The 23,758-nt window shown below is 47.6% G+C and overlaps 2 protein-coding genes across 12 annotated transcripts; both read left to right on the top strand.

The window, feature by feature from the left end:
* Positions 1-179: 179 nt before the first annotated feature.
* Positions 180-11,010, top strand: PRMT5 (protein arginine methyltransferase 5). Of its 3 annotated transcripts, XR_016391511.1 has the most exons (18): positions 180-413; positions 1,070-1,188; positions 1,505-1,590; positions 1,757-1,891; positions 2,270-2,382; positions 2,529-2,578; positions 2,797-2,960; positions 3,685-3,846; positions 4,022-4,099; positions 4,195-4,253; positions 4,340-4,462; positions 4,549-4,724; positions 5,262-5,371; positions 5,824-5,917; positions 6,106-6,222; positions 6,559-6,623; positions 7,431-9,458; positions 10,094-11,010. XR_016391511.1 is itself a non-coding variant. In XM_022553608.3 (17 exons), the coding sequence occupies exons 1-17, from the start codon at positions 304-306 to the stop codon at positions 7,581-7,583; spliced, it is 1,914 nt and encodes a 637-aa protein (XP_022409316.1). In that variant the 5' UTR covers positions 180-303; the 3' UTR covers positions 7,584-11,010. The 3 variants fall into 3 exon arrangements, 2 of the variants coding, with proteins under 2 accessions (XP_022409316.1, XP_022409317.1); XM_022553608.3 differs by having other exon boundaries at positions 7,431-11,010; XM_022553609.3 differs by having other exon boundaries at positions 402-499; positions 7,431-11,010.
* On the top strand, positions 9,337-19,831 carry RBM23 (RNA binding motif protein 23). 9 transcript variants are annotated; one of them, XM_022553525.3, is made up of 15 exons: positions 12,225-12,301; positions 12,500-12,551; positions 13,200-13,275; positions 14,072-14,184; positions 14,688-14,735; positions 14,864-15,031; positions 15,237-15,290; positions 15,446-15,563; positions 15,660-15,812; positions 15,898-16,035; positions 16,566-16,631; positions 18,158-18,353; positions 18,441-18,545; positions 18,635-18,719; positions 18,805-19,831. In XM_022553525.3, the coding sequence occupies exons 3-15, from the start codon at positions 13,210-13,212 to the stop codon at positions 18,806-18,808; spliced, it is 1,314 nt and encodes a 437-aa protein (XP_022409233.1). In that variant the 5' UTR covers positions 12,225-12,301; positions 12,500-12,551; positions 13,200-13,209; the 3' UTR covers positions 18,809-19,831. The 9 variants fall into 9 exon arrangements, with proteins under 9 accessions (XP_089761678.1, XP_030619311.1, XP_022409230.1 ...); XM_089905552.1 differs by having other exon boundaries at positions 9,337-12,551; XM_030763451.2 differs by having other exon boundaries at positions 9,337-12,653.
* The last annotated feature ends 3,927 nt before the right edge of the window (positions 19,832-23,758 follow it).

Genomic DNA, 23,758 nt, shown 5'->3' with positions numbered 1-23,758 from the left:
TTTCATGGGACGTGTAGTCTCTTGTCGGAATTCTACGAGTACACGGAGCATTATGGGAGATTGAAGTTCGTCAAGAACCAGACCCTGAGATTGGTGACTCTTCCGGAGCCAAGCCGTACGTCACTGTGCAGCCCGCCGATTGGCGGGAAGAGCCACTCCCCACCCCTCCTCCTCCAGCTCCGGAGCCGTGGAAGACGCTTTGGTTGTTAGGGAGACTCGTCCCGCCTTTTGGGGGCTTTTTTTCGGCTTTGTGATTGGCTGCTAGTGTCAGGGAATCTCGGCGTGGACAGCGCGAGGGGAAAGATGGCGGCGATGGCGGTCGGCGGTGCCAGTGGAAGTCGCGTGTCCAGCGGGAGGGACCTGAATTGCGTCCCCGAAATAGCTGACACACTGGGGGCTGTGGCCAAGCAGGGGTGAGGGCCTGGACCTCTGCGAGCGGAATGCGGGGTCCGAACTCGGGGACAGAGAGGCGCAGACCAGTCGTTCCCGAGAGGCAGGGGTGAGGGGGTCGGAGTGGATACGACGAGGGCGGGGGAAACCATTAGTCCTTGGAGGGGAGAAGTCTCGGGCCCTGGAGCGTGAGAGAGAGGAAAAAAAACTTGTTGGGGGCGTGGGGTCACTGAACCCCAAAGTCAGGGGAGTTATCAGGTGAACTCACACAGGGGGCGTACAGACCTCCAGGGCCATGGCGAGCGAGATTATCGTCTGAGAGTGTAAGAGGGGGCTAGGGAGAGGAGAGAAAAACCTTGAGGGGGGAAACTTGTGCAGTACTGGTGCAGATCTGGATGTGACAGTCTTGGAAAACCAGTGACAGCAGAATAGAAAGTCCACGTGGTGTGGATTTTCATCGTTTCTCTTTACTTATCTTTTCCATGGCTGTGTTCCGGGGAGAAATTGAGGCACAGTGCAGCGGAAGTGATATGCCTCAAGGTGGGCTGAATTCAGCAGTCCAGTCGGATGACTGACGGCAGCTGAAAGGGTTGTGCAGAATCTAGATAGCCTAGTCCAATTGCTTGGATGTCTGGGCTGCTGTCTTTACATTACGATTCTGGGTCTGTCGCGGTTGTAGGTTTGATTTCCTCTGCATGCCTGTGTTCCACCCGCGTTTCAAGAGGGAGTTCACTCAGGAACCTGCTAAGAATCGGCCGGGCCCCCAGACACGATCAGACCTACTGCTGTCAGGAAGGGGTAGGGACCATCCCACATACCCCTTAATTATTAGAGGCAATAACAACTTATGCTTTATCAGTGCCTTCCTTCTCTTCCTTTCTTGACTTGGATATATTGGTTCCCCCCGGGATATAGATAACTCTTGTTCTCTCCTTGCTTACCTGCTAAAAGCCTTAGTTCCCTATTCTGCGTCAGGCTCTCCTGTCCTGTATCTGTGATAGAACAAGTCTGTCTCTCATCTCTAACTCTCTAGTCCCTGTTAAGAACTAGAAATTGAATGAGTAAAGTTCTGAACCTCATTCAGTCTTTGTCTTTCTTGGGTGGGGGAGTGCAGACTGGAATACACTAATTGTGGGAAAGCTTTCTCCATGGATTCGTCCAGACTCAAAAGTGGAAAAGATCCGCAGGAACTCCGAGGCGGTAAGACTGACCTCTTCAATGAATTTTTTTAAAGATCAGGTCTGTAAACAAGCTGGATGGGGAGAGTAGTATTTCCCCCCTCCATAATTTGGTAAATCTAATATAATGCAGTTAAAGCTATTTGAATTGCTTGCTCTTAACTTTTTTCTCTTGATCTCCATTCCAGGCTATGTTACAGGAGCTGAATTTTGGGGCATATTTGGGTCTTCCAGCTTTCCTGCTGCCCCTAAATCAGGAAGATAACACAAACTTGGCGCGAGTTTTGACCAACCACATCCACACTGGCCACCACTCCTCCATGGTATGCCTGAGGGCCTCCTTTCCTGCTGCATATTACGGTAGTCAGGCTGTGCTAAGTACCTTCTTGTTCCTAGCCATTCAGTAAAAGGTGGATTTGGCAGAATTGAAATGTCAGTACTGCCTACCCACAACTAAAAGTGGTAAGCAGAGAATTATAAAATATATAGAATATTCAGATAGAAGACAAGGCAGATACTTACTTAAGGATATGCACAAGATACATGTACACATACATATAATCACAAATTGGGAAAAGCATGTAAAGGGAGTAATTTGAAATCTGGATCAAGGTCTTTTTAGTTGAAGGAAGCTTTCTGGACCCAATGAGTTCAAAACAGTTCTAAATAGGGTACAGAACCTATTTATTGTTCATGTGCAGTTCTGGATGCGGGTGCCATTGGTGGCACCAGAGGACCTGAGAGATGATATAATTGAGAATGCGCCAACTTCACACACAGAGGAGTACAGTGGAGAGGAGAAGACATGGATGTGGTATGTCTCCTTTTGCTGCTGTACCAGGGCAAAGGCTAGGGTGGAGGGAAGTACAGAGTGGAACCTGTAGGAAGGTCTCCTTGAGGTATGGTGATTGGTGGGCCATATGTATTTGACTGTATTTTTCTGTATTTGACTCTGGACAGGTGGCACAACTTCCGGACCTTGTGTGATTATAGCAAGAGGATTGCGGTGGGTAAGTCCACAAATATCCTGGGATAGGTTATCATTCTCTGACCTTCTGTGACCAAAAATCAGGGGTCTCATGTACACTTGTCTGCTGGGCAGTTTTGCTACTTTCTCTGTGCCTTAGGTCTGCCTTGCTCTTAAGGAGTAGACAGATCTTGCACAAAAGAGCAAGGAAAGGCTTCTGACCTATCAGTGATTTACAGGTCTTTCTTTTCCCTTGTGTAGCTCTTGAAATTGGTGCTGACCTCCCATCTAATCATGTCATTGATCGTTGGCTTGGGGAGCCCATCAAAGCAGCCATTCTCCCCACCAGCATTTTCCTGACGAATAAGAAGGGATTTCCTGTTCTTTCTAAGATGCACCAGAGGCTGATCTTCCGACTCCTCAAGGTGTGTAGTAGAAGGGTTCTAAAGGTGCTGCAGCTAATCCTCTTGCCTTATTCACATATGTATGATGGGGTGTTCTTTGTTTTATTTTGTTTTTTCCCTCTGTGGGGTTTGCCCCTCTAGTTTCTGGAGAGTAATTTCGGCAAAGTTGGGGGTCTTGGACGCAAAAACGCAAATAGCAGTAGAGGGCCCAGAAACATTTCAAAAGGAACCAGATCTCATGAAAACTTTGCAGAAAGTTTCATTTAAGAAGTTATAGCAACAGGGCTTCCCTGGTGGTGCAGTGGTTAAGAATCCGCCTGCCAGTGCAGGGCACATGGGTTCGATCCCTGGTCCTGGAAGATGCTGCGGAGCAACTAAGCCCGTGCACAACAACTACTGAGCCTGTGCTCTGCAACAAGAGAAGCCACTGCAAGGAAAAGCCTGTGCATTGCAACGAGGAGTAGCCCCGGCTCCCTGCAGCTAGAGAAAGCCCTGCACGCAGCAACAAAGACCCAACACAGCCAAAAATAAATAAATTAAATAAATTAAAAAAAAAAAGTTATAGCAACAATCCATGGGCCTCTTGAGCCAGGATGATGATTATGTGGCATAGGAGGGCTCTTGATGCTTTTGTTGGTATTTGGTGAGCTGGGCCTTATTTTATGCTAGAGCTCTTTGGCCATAAACCATAATAATATCCTCTTGGTACAAGGACTGTGTCTGATGGGCTGACTTATTCTCACAGTTGGAGGTGCAGTTCATCATCACAGGCACCAACCACCACTCAGAGAAAGAGTTCTGCTCCTACCTCCAGTACTTGGAATACTTGAGCCAGAATCGACCTCCACCCAATGCCTACGAACTCTTTGCCAAGGGCTATGAAGACTACCTGCAATCCCCACTCCAGGTGGGTCTGGAGTACACTGAGAGGAAGGAGGTGGGGGGAGGAAATGTCTCTTGAGAGCAGGTGCCCTAAAATCCTACCAAAGCTCAGGAGGCAGTGGGAAGGTTTTGGTATTCTGGTGCATTGTCCTTGCCAGAAACTGGCTAACTTACTTTGCCTTTTTCCTCTCATTCGTCAGCCACTGATGGATAATCTGGAATCTCAGACATACGAAGTGTTTGAAAAGGACCCTATCAAATACTCTCAATACCAGCAGGTACAGTGTGGGTCCCAGATGGGGTCAAGCACAGGGCCGGGATGACCTGGGTGAGGATGGCATTATAGCCATGAGGTCTTCCCTCGTTCCCCCAGGCCATCTATAAATGTCTGTTAGACCGAGTGCCAGAGGAAGAGAAGGACACCAATGTCCAGTGAGTGCTCTCCCCATGATTCCAGAGATTTGCATGCCTGCCTCTCTACATGCAGAGTCAGCTTGACTCCTCCCTCTCTTTCTTAGAGTGCTGATGGTGCTGGGAGCAGGCCGGGGGCCCCTGGTGAATGCTTCCCTGAGGGCAGCCAAGCAGGCTGACCGGCGGATAAAGCTGTACGCTGTGGAGAAGAACCCAAATGCTGTGGTGACGTGAGTAGCAACCTTTTTTGCTGGGAAGTTTGTCCCCAGTGTCAGTTTTTCTTATCTTATCCTCACTTGTATCATCTCTGTTTTAGGCTGGAGAACTGGCAGTTTGAAGAATGGGGAAGCCAGGTGACAGTAGTCTCATCGGATATGCGGGAATGGGTGGCTCCAGAGAAAGCGGATATCATTGTCAGTGAGCTTCTGGGGTCCTTCGCTGATAATGAGCTGTCACCGGAATGCCTGGATGGAGCCCAGCACTTCCTAAAAGGTGCCTCCAGGCTGGGGTGTACTGAGTAAGGGGATTGGATTATCAACTGGGAAGGCTGGATGGGACTGGGGAGGGGTGGGTGTGGCAGCAGCCTAGAGGAGGTTACAAAGTTTAGGGAAGGCAGGGCAGACTTGGGTCAGTGCCCTTAGCAAATGAAGCAATTTCTCTGAACCTCGGTATTCACATCTGTAAAATGAGGGGAGTGGACCAGAGCAGAGACTCTTAATCGGAGATCTGTAGACTTCCTAAGCTGACATATGTACTTTGTTTGGGCTTAGCTTTCATTAGGATCTTAAAGGAAAGAAAGTTAAGAACCACTAGATTAAAATACCTTGGGTTCCTTCCAGTTTTACTCTTGTGTGACTCTAAATTAACCTAGAAGTAGAATCCCTCAGGGCAGGAGTTAGGAGCAGGTTGGCCTGGGAATGTGATAGCATGGAGCTGCCTGGGTCTATTTTGATATGGGAGGTCTGAGCTTTCAGTACAGATGCACCATTTCCATCCCTTGGGAAGTAATGTGACTCTCCCGCTCTGCAGATGATGGCGTGAGCATCCCTGGGGAGTACACCTCCTTTCTAGCTCCCATCTCCTCCTCCAAGCTGTACAATGAGGTCCGAGCCTGTCGGGAAAAGGACCGCGACCCTGAGGTAAAGAGCTACTCTCTTCTGGAGGACTCTTTTCTCTTTAGTCCTTTTCTTTTTCTCTGTCAGCATAAGTGTTTTCTTCCACTGGAGAAGATGAAGAGATGAAGGAGTTGGGGATGTGGGAAAGCAATTGAAGTGAAACTATGTTTTTATCTTTTTCTTTTTTTTTTTTTTTTTAATATTTATTTATTTGGCTGCGTCGTGTCTTAGTTGCGGCACATGGTATCTTCGTTGCCGCGTGCTAGGATCTTCAGTTGCGGCATGTGGGATCTAGTTCCCTGACCAGGGATGGAACCTGGGCCCCCTACATTGGGAGCGCAGTCTTAGGCACTGGACCATCAGGGAAGTCCCTGTGTTTTTATCTTCGTCTGTGTCCCTAAAGCTTGAGCTGCATTCCCTGGGGAATTAGGTAGCTCTTGCCTGTCTTCTCCAGACCTTGTTCTCTCTCGGGATAGGCCCAGTTTGAAATGCCTTACGTGGTACGACTGCACAATTTCCACCAGCTGTCTGCACCCCAGCCCTGTTTTACCTTCAGCCATCCCAACAGAGGTGGGTTCCTGCATGGCTGTCCTCTGACTGGTTGCGTGAGAGCTCATCCTCCTGGTTTCTTCCCTTGCTGTCCTGAGTCTGCTCTATCTGGTCTCTATCAGGGCTTCCTTTCCTGGTTCCTGCTCATGCTTTACCAAGTTGTCTAGGGTTTCTGGCCGCTCATCACCCACACCACTCTTCCCTGACAGATCCTATGATTGACAACAACCGCTACTGCACCTTGGAGTTTCCCGTGGAGGTGAACACAGTGCTGCATGGCTTTGCAGGCTACTTTGAGACTGTGCTTTATCAGGACATCACTCTGAGTAAGTGTCTAGGGCAGTAGATGGGGAGTATAAGAGTATGCTACCTGGGCAGTGTGTGTACATGTTTCGGGTAGCGTATGTACATGTTTCATTTAGAGTCACAGGGAACCCAGGAATCAGTGAATGGGGATCTTTGATTACTTGCTTCTGTGTTCACAGAAGAGATTCTCCTCAATCTAGGCAAAAAGCAGAGTCATGGAGACCTCAATTTTTTTTTAATTTTTAATTTAAAAAAATTTTTTTGGAGTATAGTTGATTTACAATGTTGTGTTAGTTTCAGTGTACAGCAAAGTGAATCAGTTATACTCAGTTTTTTAAATTACTTTGTCCACTTAGGTATCCGTCCAGAGACTCACTCTCCTGGGATGTTTTCATGGTTTCCCATCCTCTTCCCCATTAAGGTAGGAATCACCTTTAAGGCTCCTTGGGTTAAAGAGTAACTATTGTCATTGGTGTTCTGCCCCTTCCCTTCTCCCAGGATGATGCTTGTCTGTGACCCATGTTCTACTGCTCTCACGTGCTCTTGGATCCTGTTGTAGATGTTGGGATATCTGCAGGGGCCTTCTGCCTGGCTTCCCACGCCTACTCTGGCTATTCTTCTGTCCATTCTCTACCTGGAGCAAGAGTCATCTTTTAAAAACATGAATCTGATCCTATCTCTCTCCTGCTTTTAAAACCCTTCAATATTTTTCCACTGCCCTACAATAAGGTCTTAAATCTTTGTTAGACTTGGTGTGATCTAGTTTTTGCCTGCCTTTTCAGCCACTGTCCTTTGATTACATTGCTTCAGTCCTATGGACCTTCTTTTGGTTCCTCTAATGCCCCATGTTCTTTCCTGCCTCGCGGTTTCACACCTTTGTCCTCTGCCTGTAAAGTTCTTGGCTCATTTCTTGACTCAGCTGACTTATCTTCCAAGTCTCATTAAACATTCTTATTGTCAGATAATTTTCCCTGACCTTGTAGACTAGGTTAGTGTTAACTTTCATAGGTGTTTTCATAGCACCCTATCCCTGTTCACAGTGTTCATCCCACTTTTGATTATTTGTTCAGTGTCTGTTCATTTCTGATTATTTGTTCTGATAGACTTCAAATAAACCTCATGAGGGTTGGAACGTCATTTGATCATTTTATCTCCACACCTAGCTTAGTACATTGCCACATAAAATTCATTAGCTCCACCCTGAACCTCCATGTCTTTCTTCTTACAGCAGCCCATTACCGTGCGTGAAGGCCAGACCATCTGTGTGCGTTTCTGGCGATGCAGCAATTCCAAGAAGGTGTGGTATGAGTGGGCTGTGACAGCACCAGTCTGTTCTGCTATTCACAACCCCACAGGCCGCTCTTACACCATTGGCCTCTAGCCCTGCGTGCAGGTGTCTAGAACCTTGGAAGCAGCTTCAGGTTCTGCTCCTGTAGCACAGAAGGTGCAGTACACCATGGGCTCTGATTTGCCTTGCCCATCAGAAAGGAGCATTTCAGTCCACTTTCCTGCCTTACATCAAGATGGGCAAAGGATGAGAATTGCAGGGCTCACGCCACCAATCTGTGAAGACTTCAGGCCAGGGCATGAGGAATTCATGTTGAATCTGTGGCTACTCCAACAGGCACTCAGCCTCAAGTGCTCCCTGGGATAGCCCTGAGAACATGTGGATTGAACAACTTTTCAGCCCTTTTCTCTGCCCATCTCTGTTCCTATTTTGATGATTTTGTGTAAGGAGGAAATACAAATAAAGTGAGGTTATGGCCTTTCCTGCTCCAACTCTGCTGCCCCCTGCCTCTGCTTCTCCACCCATTACTTACACATATTCAGATCTATGCTCTTATCCAAGACTTGAAGGGGCCTAGCTTTATTTCCTATTTAAGAAGCTTAGTGGTGACTCTTGGACTCCCAATTATAGGCTTTCTGACCAGCTACAGAGAGGTCTTGTCCATTAGGACCTGAGATTAGGCTCTTGTCTGGGGGAGGAGGCATAGAGTTTGTTGCCATGGAGAAAGATAGGGTAGTGAGTGAAGCCAGCTTCCCTTCCACCTTCCTGAGCTACTGTACTGCCAGCTCCTCTGTTACCTCTTGGGAGAGAAACTGGAAGTCATCCAGGCTTCACCAGCAAGAAGCCACTTATTTTATTTGAATAAAATCATAGGATTAGAGTTTGAAGTCCTAAGAGATAATCTCGTCCAATTCTACATTTTACAGAAGAGGAATTTGAATTGGTACAATGATATAAAGTTAGTATTCAAATCAGGATTCAACACGGTTCCTGTGACTCCATGGCCCTCTCCATGTTATAACCAGCTATCTTTCTGGCAGCTGTATTAGGCAGCTGAAGGCTCTGGGGGTTCTGGAAGACGTTGCAACATGAGGGTGGACATCAGTTCCTTCTCTTTTTGGCTAGAGGGCTGAGTACTGCTGCACCCAGAGTCACCTGAGAAAATGCCTCAAGTTTACCCTTGCGGTGGGAGGTGTGTGGGGCACTGATTTGAACTGAAGGTATATGAGCTGTAGGACCAGGCAGAATGCGGAAGAAGACAAATCTGTGACAGTCACATGAGATCCAGGCGCCGAGGAAACGAGGCAGCGGTTGGGAGGGTTGTATGACACAATGGGGATGGGCAGCCCAGCATCCCTCCCCACGGGAAGCAAATGCAGTTGCTCTCCAGAAAGCTGTCCCAGAGAAGCCTGACGTGAGGTCCTCGGCAAATCTGAGTGGGGACGGCCAAGGACGTCAATAGTCTCTTCCGCGGTGTTAGCCTAGTCTACATGAGAACCGGGAGCGAGTCGGAGGGTCCTTTTCTCCGGTGCTCTGCCCGGTTGCCCCGCCTTCCGCAAGTCATTTAACCAATGAGAGAGCGATAGGCGGCTACCTAAGGACGCTTCTGCTTTCCCTGAATCTCGGAAAGATTAGCCAATCAATGGGAACTTGTTGGTTGCTAAGAGACCTTTGAGCTTGGCTCCACCCATGCTCAGATTTTAGCCAATGAAAATCTGTACTTTGGAGTGTTGCCGCGAAACCCGTGAGATTAATTCCGCCACCTGAATGTTTCGGCGCCTGCGCAGATTGGGAAAGGTGCTGGAAGACAGCGGAGTTGCCGCCATTTTGCGGGAAGAGGAGCAGCTCCAGTTGTAGTGGGGCTCTTACTGCTGAGTCTCTGGAAGGGAGCCGTGCTTCGCGTCCCCCGACACACCCAAAGGAACGAAGGGAACCGGGACCCCCCCACCCAGCGGGGACCCGGAACTGGTAAGAAACCCCGAAACCGGGTCCCCCCCCGAAACGTCACCTATGCGTGACGTTGCCGCACGGCGCCTCCCCCTGACGTCACAGGCAGAAAATGGCGTCAAGAGCAGAATTGGGCAAACTTTTAAAATTAAAAACATTTTTTGTTTACTTTGATCTGGAAGTGTTCGTTATCTAACTGTAGTCCATCGGCACCCTCGTGGCTACATCCTTTAGCGATGAAGATGCTGTTTCAAGGGTCCCAATGACTGATCTCTTTCCAGGTCCCCGCAGCCCTGACATTTAGGGTGTCCCACACTGTGGAGGGAGCATCGACCCACCACGGTCTGAGAGGACATGTGGGATCCGTTTTCAGCCCCTAGTGCCACCACTCAGAGATGAGGGAATTGAGGCTTCTTCCTCAATCTTCAGCCTCTCAAAGACTCATGTTCATTATGTTGGCCACTGTGTGCACACATCCTGTGGCGGTAGAGGAGCATAATGGGGCCACATACGAGGGTTTAGAATCGGGACACTGGCCCTCGCAGAGATGCTGCCAGTCGGTAACTTGTAGGACCATTTTTTGAAGCGTGGCCTTGGCTGTTACAGAACATGGGGAATGTTTTTATCTTTCTGATTGTTTTTTGTTCTTAATTAAGCTGTCCTCAGTTTGGAGATGTTTGTGCCCAGCTCAGTTACCGGACCCAGGAGATGGCGCTACCATCACCTCTGGGACTCCAGCGTTTGGTGAATTCTGCCTGATGGGGCTGACAGTGGTTCTTCACTCTCCTTTGCCCCCGCGGCAGTGGGGCCTAAGTGCTGGCTTGGGTCTTGTCTGTGCTATGACAAGGTCCACGTAGTGCCATGATTATGGGCCTCTAACGTAGTTTTTGAAGCAGGGTTGGAAGAAAGCACTATAATATTTTAATGTATGGGATTGAGTGGACTTTGATCCATAAGTTAGGACTCAAAGAGTTTGAAAACTCCCAACGTGAAAGCACATAGTGTTTGGGACATTCTGTTTTTAGGACATCTAGAAAGACTAAACCCAGCAAGATTGCAAGTTTCAAAGTGTGCTGGTGTTATATATGTCTGCTTAAATAGATTCATTCATTTGTTTCTGAAGTCTGAAAACTTTATTCCATAGGAAGGGGTTTATTTGTCAACTTACGTGAAAGTTTTTTTTGGTGTTAAGTTATCCCTATGCTGTACTAGCACTCAACAAAGAGCAGTTCTTGAAGCATTTCATTTGGAGAGTTAAAGGCAGACTGTAAAAAAGAGAAGCGTTATGACACTTAGAAAATTTGTATAGATTTGGCAGCCAAAATGAATGAAAGGGGCTTCCCTGGTGGCGCAGTGGTTGAGAGTCCGCCTGCCAATGCAGGGGACACGGGTTCGTGTCCTGGTCCGAGAAGATCCCACATGCCTCGGAGCGGCTGGGCCCATGAGCCGTGGTCGCTGGGCCTGCATGTCCGGAGCCTGTGCTCCGCAACGGGAGAGGTCGCAGCAGTGAGAGGCCCGCGTAGCACAAAAAAAAAAAAAAAAAAAAAAAAGAATGAAAGGAACAGAGCTTGTAGATCAAAAACTTACTTTTAGAACCATTTTTTCCCACAGTAGCATATGTTAAGATATATGCTGGCATATACTAAAATCAGATAACATATATTAAAGTCAGCCTGGTTTCTAATATTTTGTAGCATATACTGTTACACGCTGAGTATCTGTAAGCCACACAATAGGTGTGACTAATGGGACTGATTCTTTTGATATACCTATCAGAACATTAATTCTTCAGGTCAGTATATATTTAAAAGTAGACATCTTGGTAAGCTGTGTACTTTTCTTTTTTAAATTTCCTTTAGGGTTTAAGTTATAAACCACATGAGAGAGCAGTAACCTGTTAGAATATTAGACTTAAGAGTCGGAAGATTTATGATCAAGGGTCAGCTCCTCCATTTGAGCTTTGTGACTTTGGGCAGTTCACAGAACCTCAGTTTTTTCATCTGTGCATTTTTAAAATCTTTCTTCCATCCTTCTTTCCTTCCTCCCTCCCCCCACTTCCTTTCTGCTGTGCTGGGTCTTAGTTCAGGCACGTGGGATCTTTAGTTGCGGCATATGGGCTTTTTACTTGCAGCATGCATGTGGGATCTAGTTCCCTGACCAGGGATCGAACCTGGGCCCCCTGCATTGGGAGCACGGAGTCTTACCCGCTGGACCACCAGGGAAGTCCCTCATCTGTGCATTAGATCCAGTATTTGCTTGTAGCATATGTTACCATTGATTGTTAAATAAATGTAAGGTGTTAGTATAAGAGATTGAGTTCACTGGTTTTTAGACACACCTATTTTATTTTGGTTTGGTTTCCATTTTAAGCCTTAAATTTGGCTCCAAGTAAGTTTTATTGGCTGGCTCTTTCCAAGAATCTTATCTCTGTAACATGTTTAGCATAGTGCCTAGCAATATTAGGTACTATAAATGATAGATATTGATATAATGATTACTTTTATTAAATCATCAAAATAGGCTATGGACTCTTGAGGGCAACCAAGACAGCATGATTGGATGATGCGTTAGCTGCTTTAAAGAGGACAAAGCTCTTGAGGATATGGAAAGTCTAATTATGATTAACCTCCATGTATAGAAAGTATTTAGATTAGTTTTTTTTTCAGCTTTATTAAGATATAATTGATATAAAATATAACCGTACACATTAAAGTGTACAGTTTGATGTGTTTTGATATGAGTTAACACCCATGAAACCATCACCCCCCAAATTCCAAAATGCCCTTTTATAATCCTTTCATCCTAGCCCCTTCCCACCTATTCTTATCCCTAGGTAACCACTGGTCTGCTTTCTGTCACTACAGGTTAGTTTGCATTTTCTAGAATTTTATGTAAATGAAATCATACAGTATGTATGCTTTTTTTAACCTGTTTCCTTCCACTCAGCATAATTATTTTGAGATTCATTCATGTTACGTATATTGATAATTTCAGACCAGTAATTTCTGAATAATTTATCCTATTGATTTTGTTTGGTGTCGTCTGTTTTTTTTTATTTATAGACCTGTGGTGGACAGACTTGGGAAAGACCATTGCTAGATGTGAAAGCTTGGGGTAGGCGAGAGGTCCTACTGTACCTTCCTAGACAGAAAGGCTTCAAAGTGGGACTGGTTAAGCCTGTCTTAATCATGGTCTTTCTGAGTTACCCAAACTCTGGTTGGTATTGTACAGAAAATGCTTAATGATGAATCCCCTCATTATTTGTGTTGGGCGGTGGTGTGGGGAAAAGCTTAGGACTAATCTGCATTATTCTGGTATTGCTTTCTCTTGCTCCTAATTTTTAGTCATGCATTCTTACCTTTATATTGGAAATATGTGCCAATTTAAGTTTAAACCAATTATTTATTCAGAATTTTGAACAGTAGAATGGAGGCCAAGTGTCTGTTGTAAAATAAATAGTAATTTTGAGTACCAACATTTTCTTTTCACAGGACAGGGTCTATATTGTATTTTGTCTCTACCTAGATATTCAGTTTTCTTCTAGACCCCTGACCTTTTCTAAGCCACAAAGCAGAACTAGTTCAGATCTGTAAGGTACAAAAATAAACATAGGGTAAATAACAGCGGGTAAGGTACCTTTGGAGTTCAAGAAACAGAACTGTATATCCTGAAGTCTTTCTTGGAGGGGGGAGGGAATGTGGGGTGCTGGAAGGGAAGGAAAAATATAAATGAGGTTCTTATGTATTGATGTCCTCTCCTCAGATCTGCTACAATGGCATCCGATGACTTTGATATAGTGATTGAGGCCATGCTGGAGGCTCCCTATAAAAAAGAGGAGGTAAGATTCCCCATCTCACTCTTGGAATTGGGCTGGTAAGGAAAAGCACTTGTGGATCATCAGTTTCAACGTTTTGTAAATCTTCTTTCCCTGTTTGTTTATTATGTGCAGTGGCTTTCATAAAAGGCATAATCTTTTTTTTTTTTTTTTTTTTTTTTTTTTTGCGGTACGCGGGCCTCTCACTGTTGTGGCCTCTCCCGTTGTGGAGCACAGGCTCCGGACGCGCAGGCCCAGCGGCCACGGCTCACGGGCCCAGCCGTTCCGCAGCATGTGGGATCCTCCCGGACCAGGGCACGAACCCGTGTCCCCTGCATGGGCAGGCGGACTCTCAACCACTGTGCCACCAGGGAAGCTCAAGGCATAATCTTTTAGTAAGCTCTGCTGGAGGCCGATACTCAAGGGCCATGCTTACAGAAAGGGCCCCAAAAACTGGGGGTGGGGGGGACATGAAGTTGCGGTGGGAACCAGTGCTTTGCTCACAGCTCTCAGTGACACAGTAGGAGGTCAGTGTATCTCAGACATAACTCTCATTTCTCACTCTCCAGGGAAATGGATGTTAGTGGAACAGATGTTGGGGTAGCTAAAGGTTTGACTTCAAAATCTGATCTTTTTGGGTCGTTTCCTTCCTTCTTCTCTTATTCTTTTTGTTAGGAGATCCAGGTGCTTAGAAACTGTTTAGATGATTGAGAGCTTCGATTTCATGAGCTTTCTTCCTTGTCCACTTCTTTCTTTGCCCAATGGAATCTGTGTGTCTGCCACCTGGTACCTTGTGTCATTTTCCTGGCGAACCCCTCAGGATGAGCAGCAAACTAACGAGGTTGAAAAGGAGAGCCCTAGTAACAGCACCAGCTGCACCGGCAGCAGTGGCAGTGGCACCAGTGGGAGCAGCGCCAGTGGGGAGGCAGGCAGGTGAGTGTGGCCTGAGGAAAATGGGTTGGCAGCTTGAGGAGGGGAAGCAACTGAGTCCGTTATAGAAACGGCCAGAACAGGGAGGTGGTTGCTGGTAAGACTTCTGACTTTTAGTAATGGCTCCACTGGGTCATGGGAATGATGGTGACCTGGGTTAATGATCTTCTAGTCTTCGCTTGCCAGTGTAGATTTGTGGATAGACTTGTGGATCAGTCCTAGCGTCGATGTAGTATTTCACTTGAGTAAAATAGCAAGAGGATCTCTGATTTGGAAACATGAGCTTTTGCTTGGTTTTTTGGGGAAAAATGGCCATTTCAGATGCCTGACAGCATTCAGGGCTCTGTGTAAACTGATGTCATGCCATTGCTGTGAACTTCTGCCATATTGTCTTCTAGGCTTTGGTCTTTCACTGCTTTCTGTTTCACCCTTGCTTTAGTGTCATTTCTTATCCTTGGGAGAGGTGATGAAACCTCAGTAGTAAGAGTTTATGCTCTCTTTCACAGGAAGAAGAGGAGTCGGAGCCATAGTAAAAGCAGGGATAGAAAACGCAGGTCAGCCATTCTGGGGCCGCTTGGGTTTTGAGAATTATAAATGGAAAGATACCAGGGAAAGCTATACATTAAAGACCAGAAAGGTTGGATTGTTCTTTAAGGAGCTTAATAGTCATTGCCGTCCACAGTCGTAGTCGAGACCGTCGTAGGCGGAGAAGCAGTCGGAGCCGGAGTCGAGATCGGCAGCGTCGTCACCGCAGCCGTAGCTGGGAACGTCGACATGGTAGTGAGTTACGAAGTCGAGACCGACGTCGTGAGGATCGTGTGCGCTACAGGAGTCCACCACTTGCCACTGGGTATCACCTTTTGCTTATAAGGTCACCTTTGTATCGTGTTTTGGGGTAGGCAGGAGACCCAGTTACTGGAGGGGTGATACTCAGAATTGTCATGTGCGATGAGGTGCTGTAATCTGGTTTTCTCATGGTGGAAGACCCAGCGCTGGGCCAGTGTGGATAAAGGTGGGTGACACGGTTTTCAGTTTGGTTGTTCTCTGTTCCGTAGGCGTAGGTATGGACACAGTAAGAGTCCTCATTTCCGGGAGAAGAGCCCAGTCAGGTGAGTTGACAATGAGCACTCTTTTAGGGATTGTGAGTTATGAATAAAAAGCGGTTTGAGCCAAACCACAGGAATGTGTAGTACTTGAGGGTAGCTGAAGAATGATGACCAAAGTACTGGGAGGGAGGGTCTCGACGATTTTGCTCACTCTTTAGGGAGCCAGTTGATAATCTGAGTCCTGAGGAGCGGGATGCCCGCACGGTGTTCTGTATGCAGTTAGCTGCCCGCATTCGGCCTCGAGACCTGGAGGACTTTTTCTCGGCTGTTGGCAAGGTAACCCTCTTCCCCCGCTTAGTTGTCTCTGAGAAGCCTGTCTTCTATCCATCCCCCTTTATGCCCAATTCAGGATTTCCTTTTTGCCCTGGATAGGTTCGAGATGTACGTATCATCTCAGATCGGAACTCACGTCGTTCTAAGGGCATTGCCTATGTGGAATTCTGTGAGATCCAGTCTGTGCCACTTGCCATTGGGCTGACCGGACAGCGGCTGCTGGGAGTGCCTATCATTGTACAGGCCTCACAGGTGAGCAGCCTGAGAAATGGACATAAGAAGATGGAGATAATGGTGGTAGGTGTGGGGCATGACCCATCATTTCCTTCTTTCACAGGCTGAGAAAAACCGACTGGCAGCCATGGCCAACAACCTGCAGAAGGGCAGTGGTGGACCAATGCGCCTCTACGTGGGCTCCCTGCACTTCAATATCACTGAGGACATGCTCCGGGGCATCTTTGAGCCCTTTGGCAAAGTGAGTAGAAAGTGAGGGAAACCTCTGAAGGGAATCGGAAAAAGTGGGGAGGGCGAGTGTACCTTCTCGTTCTGTCTGACCATGATTAACCCATTGCGTGTTTAACAATGGCCATGTGGGTCCATGCTGGAGGAGTTGGGCTCCATCTCTGTATTCATACTGCTCAGGAGACAAATTAGGCAACCATGAAATCAAATAATGGGGTCCATATGAAGTAAGATGAGTCAGAAAAAGTGTTTGGGAAAGAGATGGGCTTTATCTCATTTTTAAAATGATTTGGAGAGCTGTAATGGGTTGGTTAGAAAGTTAGAGGTATTTAGAACAATCTGGGTAGGGGACTTCCCTGGCGGTCCAGTGGTTAAGGCTCCGTGCTTCCACTTCAGGGGGCGCAGGTTCGATCCCTGGTTGGGAAACTAAGATCCCACGTGCCACATGCTGCGCATGGCCAAAAAAATAGAACAGTTTGGGTAGGAAAGATCAAAGGTGTGGCTTAGCCAAAAGATTATTGATTATTTTTCTCTATTCTGCAGATTGATAATATTGTCCTGATGAAGGACTCAGATACAGGCCGCTCTAAAGGTTATGGTTTTATTACGGTGAGTCTCTAGTCTTCAACTTTTTAATTTTAGTTTAGGTTTGTCCACTTGTCTGATTTTGCAGCTTAGCTTCATGCTCCTCCCATAGGAACTGTCTAAATGACCCATAAACCCTGGTGCCTGAAGCTTGGACTAGCCTTCTGTCCCTTGAGATGAGTGCATTGCTTGAGATCATGGCTTTGCTCCTACACTCTGTCAGTGGCACTGGTATGGGGTGTCCAGGAGGTCAACCAGTTTCCCTGGTGCTACAGCTTGCTCTCTGGGTAATAGTAACGATTCCAGGCTGCAGCTAAGAGGTTGGGGGCATGAGGGAGGTTAGGTACGGGCCTTTATAGATGTGCTTTATAGAATTGGTATATTTTCATGATGGGATGGGAATAAGAAGGTATATACTTCTCTCTGGTCCTACCCAGTTTGAAGCAGTTTCCCCATTGAGAAATATATTTATATTTAAATACCACTATAGGGAAAACAGTAAGGCCACCTAATAGTGGGCAAGTCTCACCTTTTCCTGACACTCCAACAAAATTGTTTCCAATTCCCATAACTGGTTCTTCCAGCCCCATGTGACTCCAGGCTAGGACTGGCTGCCAGCCACAAAGTCTAATAGAAGCTGATATTTTCTGGGCTCAATCTAGGCAGCATACACCCCCCCCCCCAGTTGCCTGCAGGGCAGAGGGGAGGTAGGTTGTGTTCTACCGTGGGAATTGCTCATCTCAGAAGTATCTGGTAAAAGCAAGCCACCTATACCACCTGCCTAGGAACTGTCAGTACCACATGCCAGGCCCTAGGACAGGTAATACCAGAGTAAATAAAGCCAGCTGTGGTGTTCATGGTGGCAATTACCTTTTCTAGCTCCCTGTGTGACTCAGATGCAGAAAGACTTCTGTGGGGTCTTTTTGCCCTTGTGTTGCTGCCTTTTAGGTCAACACCTTTGACACATAAACAGCAGACTGGGAATCCTCTTTATGCCAGGCTGCTGCTAGTGCTGCTGCTGGAAGGGACGAGAGAGTAGAGGCCTTCTGGCCAGTGGGCCAGAGTCAGCCGCACTGGGGCGGGGTGGGAGTGGGGGTGCAGTCTCGCTCTCAGTACCAGGGTGTGTACCTTCCTGAGCCTGGGCTCTGGAGTTCCACGTTCCTTGTTCTTGACTAAGGACTGAAACTTACTAGTCCTGAGGGCTGAAATTAAAGCTCAGGAGCCTTGGATCTCAGCCTGTCTTACTTCCATTTGATATGCCCATTTGTGAAACGGCCTATCAGGCTGGGCTCCCTACAAATGATGCACTGTTAGGTTCTCAGTGGAGCTGGAGATTGAAAAGCGATTGCCCTTGAGTCAGCTGGAAAAGGTCTTTTTTAGAGAACCATTTGCAGGCATGGGGATCTTAGGTCACATTCCCTGGGAAAGAAAAGTTTGAGCCACAGTGAGCATGCAATTTTCACGGGACAGTAGGACGAGAGAGTATTAGTGGGGCTTTGAGAGCATGTCTGTGGCCAGGAGGTACCTGATATGACCCGGGTTTCTTGTAGTTCTCTGACTCTGAGTGTGCCCGCCGGGCCCTGGAACAGTTGAATGGCTTTGAGCTTGCTGGTCGGCCTATGAGGGTTGGCCATGTGACGGAGCGACTGGATGGTGGCACAGACATCACTTTTCCTGATGGAGACCAGGATCTGGACCTGGGATCAGCGTGTGGACGTTTGCAGCTCATGGCCAAATTGGCAGAAGGTAGGGCTTCTCTGCAGAGTGAAGAACATGGCGTTGAATTTTACATCAAGGGTTAGGACTTAACCCCACCTCGTCTTTTCCTCTGAGGCTCTGGAATCCAGCTGCCGACCACCGCTGCTGCCGCCCAAGCTGCTGCCTTGCAACTGAATGGAGCAGTTCCTTTGGGGGCCCTGAACCCAGCGGCTTTGACTGGTAGGCTTGGACTTGGGAAAGGGAGAGAAGGGTCGGGCCTGGAAGGCAGGAATGCTCTGTGCTAACTCCCTTGTCTCTCTTTGTTCCAGCTCTGAGTCCGGCCCTGAACCTCGCCTCCCAGGCAATCGCCTCCCAGTGCTTCCAGCTTTCCAGCCTCTTTACCCGCCAAACCATGTGAGTCTCAAGGCCCAGCTCATTTCAGTGTTCACAGTTACTTTCTTTCCTCCGGCTTCCCGTTTACATCTTCTCCATGCCACAGGTAATTAGTGGTGCAGTCCACTGCCTACCTGTGCCTCTGGGTCCTGCCACTCCCTTCTCCACGTCTACCCTTCCATGGCCCCTTCTCTCCATTCTGTGGACCAAACCATCCTGAGGGTGTGAACATTGACGGTGGGGGAACTGGGACCCCCTAGGACACCAAGAAGAGCTCCTGCCCACCGCAGCCGCAGTGGGAATGGACTCTGGTGAGCAAAGCTGCCAGTTGAAGAGAACAGAATCTGCACTTGAATTGAACATCTGTTTCTCTGTATTTATCGTCTCCTGGGATGACCTTCCTTGCCCTTTACAACCACCTCTTACTGATTCCTTGATTCCTCCCCCATTGGGAAGGCCATAGGGCATTAACTGAAGGAACTAACCGCTCTTTGCCTGCCTGCACCTTTACCGTACAGTCTGTCACGGAAAACCTTTAAGACCTCTGGTCTGTGAGGACTTTGGGGTTTGAGGGAGTGAACCTTGAAAGTGCTGGCTTGCTGCTACAAGGGCCCTGGAAGATAGCACAGACATGTGTGTTGGGAAGCCTGCCTTAAACCTTAGCTTGGGGCCAGAACTGCTACTGTGGGCTCAACATCTTGCTGGGAGGTGTGGGAATGATCTCTCCTGCCAGCCATTTTGGATGTCTTAGGGGCATTCGGGAGTTCAGTGAAAGGTGGGGTACCTTTCTGGTATCTTCCATCTTCCTTTGTGTAGTTGTCCTTCCTTTGGCCCAGGGTGGGAGGATGGAGGGGAGGCTGCTTCTCTCCACCACTTCCATGTGCCTCTGGAGACTGTGGGCTCAAGCCCAGCTGGGCACACGTGAGTCCTTCTCACTGTATTTTATACCCTTGTGTCTGTGTACATAAATATAAATATATATATATATAAACTTTGTACAAAAGGCAGGTCCCACGGTTGTGGCGGCGGCTGCCCATGTGTGGTCTCGGTCCAGTGGTGTGTCTGTCTGACGTTAACTTCTCCTGAGCCAAAACCACGAACGGTTCTAGGGATATAAAACATTTGTAATGCTATTAAGTTTTCTTTCCTTTATTTTAATTTTTTAAATATCTGATCTTTAGAAAGAAAAACAGACAAAAGGCACACATGCCATCTGTATTTGCTTTATACTCCCGTGGTCTTTATGCCCTGTGGTCTCCTTCTGTCTTTATCTTGATTATCTCCAAACCTCCCTGCCTAGTGGACAGACCTCCAGGCTCCCTCTCTCTGCCTGGGGACAGATCTTGTCTTTCCACCAGATGGCAGTGTGACAGTAGCACATTCTGCACCTTGCTCTAAGGGTGTTTCGTGATCCTGAGGAGCTTAAGTACCAGAGAAGCCTTCTAAGCTCACCATTCTTACTTTGTTGAGCTCTGTACCCACCTTTGGACCTTTTTGTAGTAGACATCCAGTCCAATATCCAAAGGGGTTTGGGCATTATACATCAGGGCTCCCCAGGCCTTAAGTCTGTCATTGTTTGCCCTTTCAGTCCCCCCACCTCTTCTTTCCAATGGCTTTGATAACACAGGCCTGAGTCCGATTGATGAATTTCCAGGGAGCTGAGTATTCCACACATGGCCCTTCCAAAGGTGAGGGCACACCTTCCTCTGCCTGCTTTGTAAGGCTTAGAACAAGGGGCTAGTCCAGAGCCTGGCTCACCAACTAGGGACCAATCAAAAGGAGAAGGTCTGAAGTTCAGGGACAGGGCTCTGTGAGCTTCCTCCATTCTTTACTGGTCTCTGTGCAACAGAATGTTGAGAGTTTATTGTCATGCTAAAAATTTGGATAATTGCTGCTAGGTTTTAACTTGTCAGTTAAGGCTTCTAAGCAGAATGATGGTTTTTTAGTGGTTAGCTTATGACGTTGCTCTTTACACTGCAGTGTTAAGTACCTGAAACCTACTTGTGGCATAAAAGGCCACTGGGACTCTGGAGGGACTTCCAGGCTGCTGCAGTCTCACCCACTGTCACCCCTACCCCTTACCTGTACTAATTTGCTCTCTGGACCTGGGAGAAGGGAAGGAGGCCACGTTATTTTCAGGTAGGAGCAGCTGGCTAAGGCCCAGTCCCTTGCAGTTATTGATGCAGCTGCTAAGGCAACCTGACCTCAGTGCAGACCATTTTTATGCATCCTCCTGAGGCTATGGGCCAGGCCTCCTCATGGCAGTCTTGAACATCTTCAAACTGTAGGTACCCCCAGGCCTTGCTTTCCTGCCCTCAGGTGGGCCCCCACCACTGCTCAGTTTCCTTATACTCCCATCCCTAGCTGCTTTGGCCTTCCTGCATTTTGGGTCCTTCCACCTCAGTTCTTCCTTGCTCCTTGTTCTTAGAGCCTTGCGTAGCTTTTTGCTGGGAGAGAGACAAGGGTGGAAGTAAGGGAATGTCAAAGACAACTTCTGTTCTAGTCTTAACCTACATAAGGTGACAACGTCTAGTGGGTAACAGCCAGTGTCACTGCATGTGACTCAGTGCCTTCTTATTATTCATCCTTCCGTAGAGGGTGGTTGGAGTGGAGAGAAGGGGCAGTGAACAGCCTCTGGGCCCAGCCTAATGTAAAGGAGCCTCCCTCAACCTCCTGCCTGAGCATGGTGCCTAAGGTGGGAGTAGAGATGAGACTGTTGCCCAGGTCTGTTCCCAGCGCAGTTAGAATTTCCCCACGAGTCCTCAATTCTAAATGGGATTTTTCACTTGACTTTCGGCTTATAGCGTCCACTTCTCTCTTTTCTAAGGCAGTGGCATTCCTCCCCGTTCTTTAAACTGCTGTGTTCTTTACATTGGGATTCACCCTACTTCTTTCTTAGGCTCTGTGGGCTACCAGTGGAAGCAGGGCTGTGACCTATGAACCTTTAGTCTTGGTGCTTATAAGGAAGGGAAATGAGCTAAAAACTTGGAGGTATTCTGTCACAGCCCCTGTTTTCTATTAAAGAGTCTGGTGCGAATCAGGAAGTATTACTTGGACAGGGATTTCCCTGGTGGTCCAGTGGGTAAGACTCCACGCTCCCAATGCTGGGGGGCCCAGGTTTGATCCCTGGTCAGGGAACTAGATCCTGCATGCATGCCGCAACCAAGAAGCTTGCATGCTGCAACTGGAAAAAAAAAAGTGGGGGGGAGTATTACTTGGACAGTGCGAAGAGGCTATCCTGGCACCAAAAAGTGGAATGGTTAACAATTAATGAGAATTTACATTTATGCAGGATTTGGTGTGGGTTAGGCATTGTTCTAATCATTTTTATATGTATTGAATTGTTTAATCCTCACAACGACCCCTCTGAAGTAGATTCTTTTATTATCTTTACTTTGTTAATGAGGAAACTGATACCCCAAAGGTTAACTAACTTGTCCCCCGATTATGCAGTTAGCAAGTTTGGGATTTCAGTCCAGTCTAGCTTCAGATCCCTTGATCTTAATCTTAACCTGCCTCAGCATCACTGTGGAAGCCAAAGCCTTGGAGTCATGGGGAAGTGTCACTTTTTCTGTCTCTTTACTTATAGTTCTCATTATATCCTGAATTCTTCCACTTCCATGTCTGCTGTCTTGTTCTCTTTTCCTGCCCCTCTCTACTGGTCAAAATCCTGTCCTTTAAGACTGATGATTTCCTAGTTGAAGTTGATTTTCCTTTTCAGTATTCTTGGTCCTATGTAGGTCTTATTCTGCCTTTATTTACAGTTCTTTGTAAACTCTGTTACTAGATGGTTATAGCTTGATGAAGCCAGTCATAGATGTGTCTTTTTCATTACTGGTTTTTTTTTTTGCTGTACGCGGGCCTCTCACTGTTGTGGCCTCTCCCATTGCGGAGCACAGGCTCCGGACGCGCAGGCTCAGCGGCCATGGCTCACGGGCCTAGCCGCTCCGTGGCATGTGGGATCCTCCCGGACCGGGGCACGAACCCGCATCCCCTGCATCGGCAGGCGGACTCTCAACCCTGCGCCACCAGGGAAGCCCATTCATTACTGTTTTGTTTGCACATATTTCATATCTGTTGAGTTGAATTAATTCCCCTCAGTTCAAGTCAGAGCCAGGCTTTCCAGAGGCTGTCCCTTCTAGCTTGCTTTTCCTAGCACTCTCGTCCATTTCTTCCTCACCGCTCGAAGAGAGGAGGCAGCTTTACTCTTTTTGGTGTTACCATGGTAGCCTGTGAAGCTTTCTAAAGTGCTGCTTGCCACCAGGAGAGACTGATGTTTCCATGACAACCAGGTGAAGTCAGTAGTCATGAGCTGAATGCAGGAAAGGAGTTCTGATCTGAAGCTGTGTGTCTGAATCTTCTGACTTCAGATATCCCCCCCTTCCCTCCCAACTTTTGCACTCTATATCCAGAACTGATTGCTCGCAAAGTGTATTCTTTTTTTTTTTTTTTGGCTGCATTGTGTCTTCGTTGCGGTGTGAAGGCTTCTCATTGCAGTGGCTTCTTGTTGCGGAGCACGGGCTCTAGGCGCACAGGCCTTTGCAGCTGCAGCACGCAGGCTCAGTAGTTGTGGTGCGCGGGCTCAGTAGTTGTGGCTCGCAGGCTCTAGAGTGCAGGCTGAGTAGTTGTGGTGCATGGGCTTAGTTGCTTCACAGTATGTGGGATCTTCCCGGACGAGGCCTCGAACCCGTGTCTCCTGCATTGGCAGGCGGATTCTTAACCACTGTGCTGCCAGGGAAGCCCCTCAAAGTGTGTTCTTGGTTGAGAGAGCTCTGTGTGAGGTGAAGCAGACCAGTCAACTTAGATCGTATGGGAAAATGGAGGCAAGGAAAGAGATGATCAAAGATCACTTTTAAAAGTTGGATGAGTTCTCTTGGCTCTCCGAGACCATCTGCTCTCAGGAGCCCTTAAGGAGTTGGGTGGAGTTACTGGAGACCCATTAAGCAGTTATTTTTGAGGGCAGTGGGTGGATGAGGTGCCTGAAGATTGGAAAAGAGCCAGTCGGTGCTGGATTGCAAGAGGGAAACAATGACCTTGGAAATCAGAGAGTTGTCAGACTC

Source organism: Delphinapterus leucas, chromosome 2, assembly GCF_059928025.1.
Source record: "Delphinapterus leucas isolate spDelLeu-1000000601 "Yukka" chromosome 2, BTC_Dleu_Yukka2, whole genome shotgun sequence".
Lineage (NCBI taxonomy): Eukaryota > Metazoa > Chordata > Mammalia > Artiodactyla > Monodontidae > Delphinapterus > Delphinapterus leucas.
This window is presented reverse-complemented; position numbering and strand designations above follow the sequence as displayed.

What these genes read in the sequence shown, in the direction of transcription:
- PRMT5 (XM_022553608.3), top strand. Translation starts at nt 304, where the DNA reads ATGGCGGCGATGGCGGTCGGCGGTGCCAGTGGAAGTCGCGTGTCCAGC. An exon ending in ACCTGCAATCCCCACTCCAG is followed by an intron (nt 3,847 to 4,021) that starts GTGGGTCTGGAG and finishes CTCATTCGTCAG; the next exon opens with CCACTGATGGATAATCTGGA. An exon ending in TTATCAGGACATCACTCTGA is followed by an intron (nt 6,223 to 6,558) that starts GTAAGTGTCTAG and finishes TTGTCCACTTAG; the next exon opens with GTATCCGTCCAGAGACTCAC.
- RBM23 (XM_022553526.3), top strand. Translation starts at nt 12,216, where the DNA reads ATGCCCTTTTATAATCCTTTCATCCTAGCCCCTTCCCACCTATTCTTA. An exon ending in AGTCCACCACTTGCCACTGG is followed by an intron (nt 15,032 to 15,236) that starts GTATCACCTTTT and finishes TCTGTTCCGTAG; the next exon opens with GCGTAGGTATGGACACAGTA. An exon ending in TTTTCTCGGCTGTTGGCAAG is followed by an intron (nt 15,564 to 15,659) that starts GTAACCCTCTTC and finishes TGCCCTGGATAG; the next exon opens with GTTCGAGATGTACGTATCAT.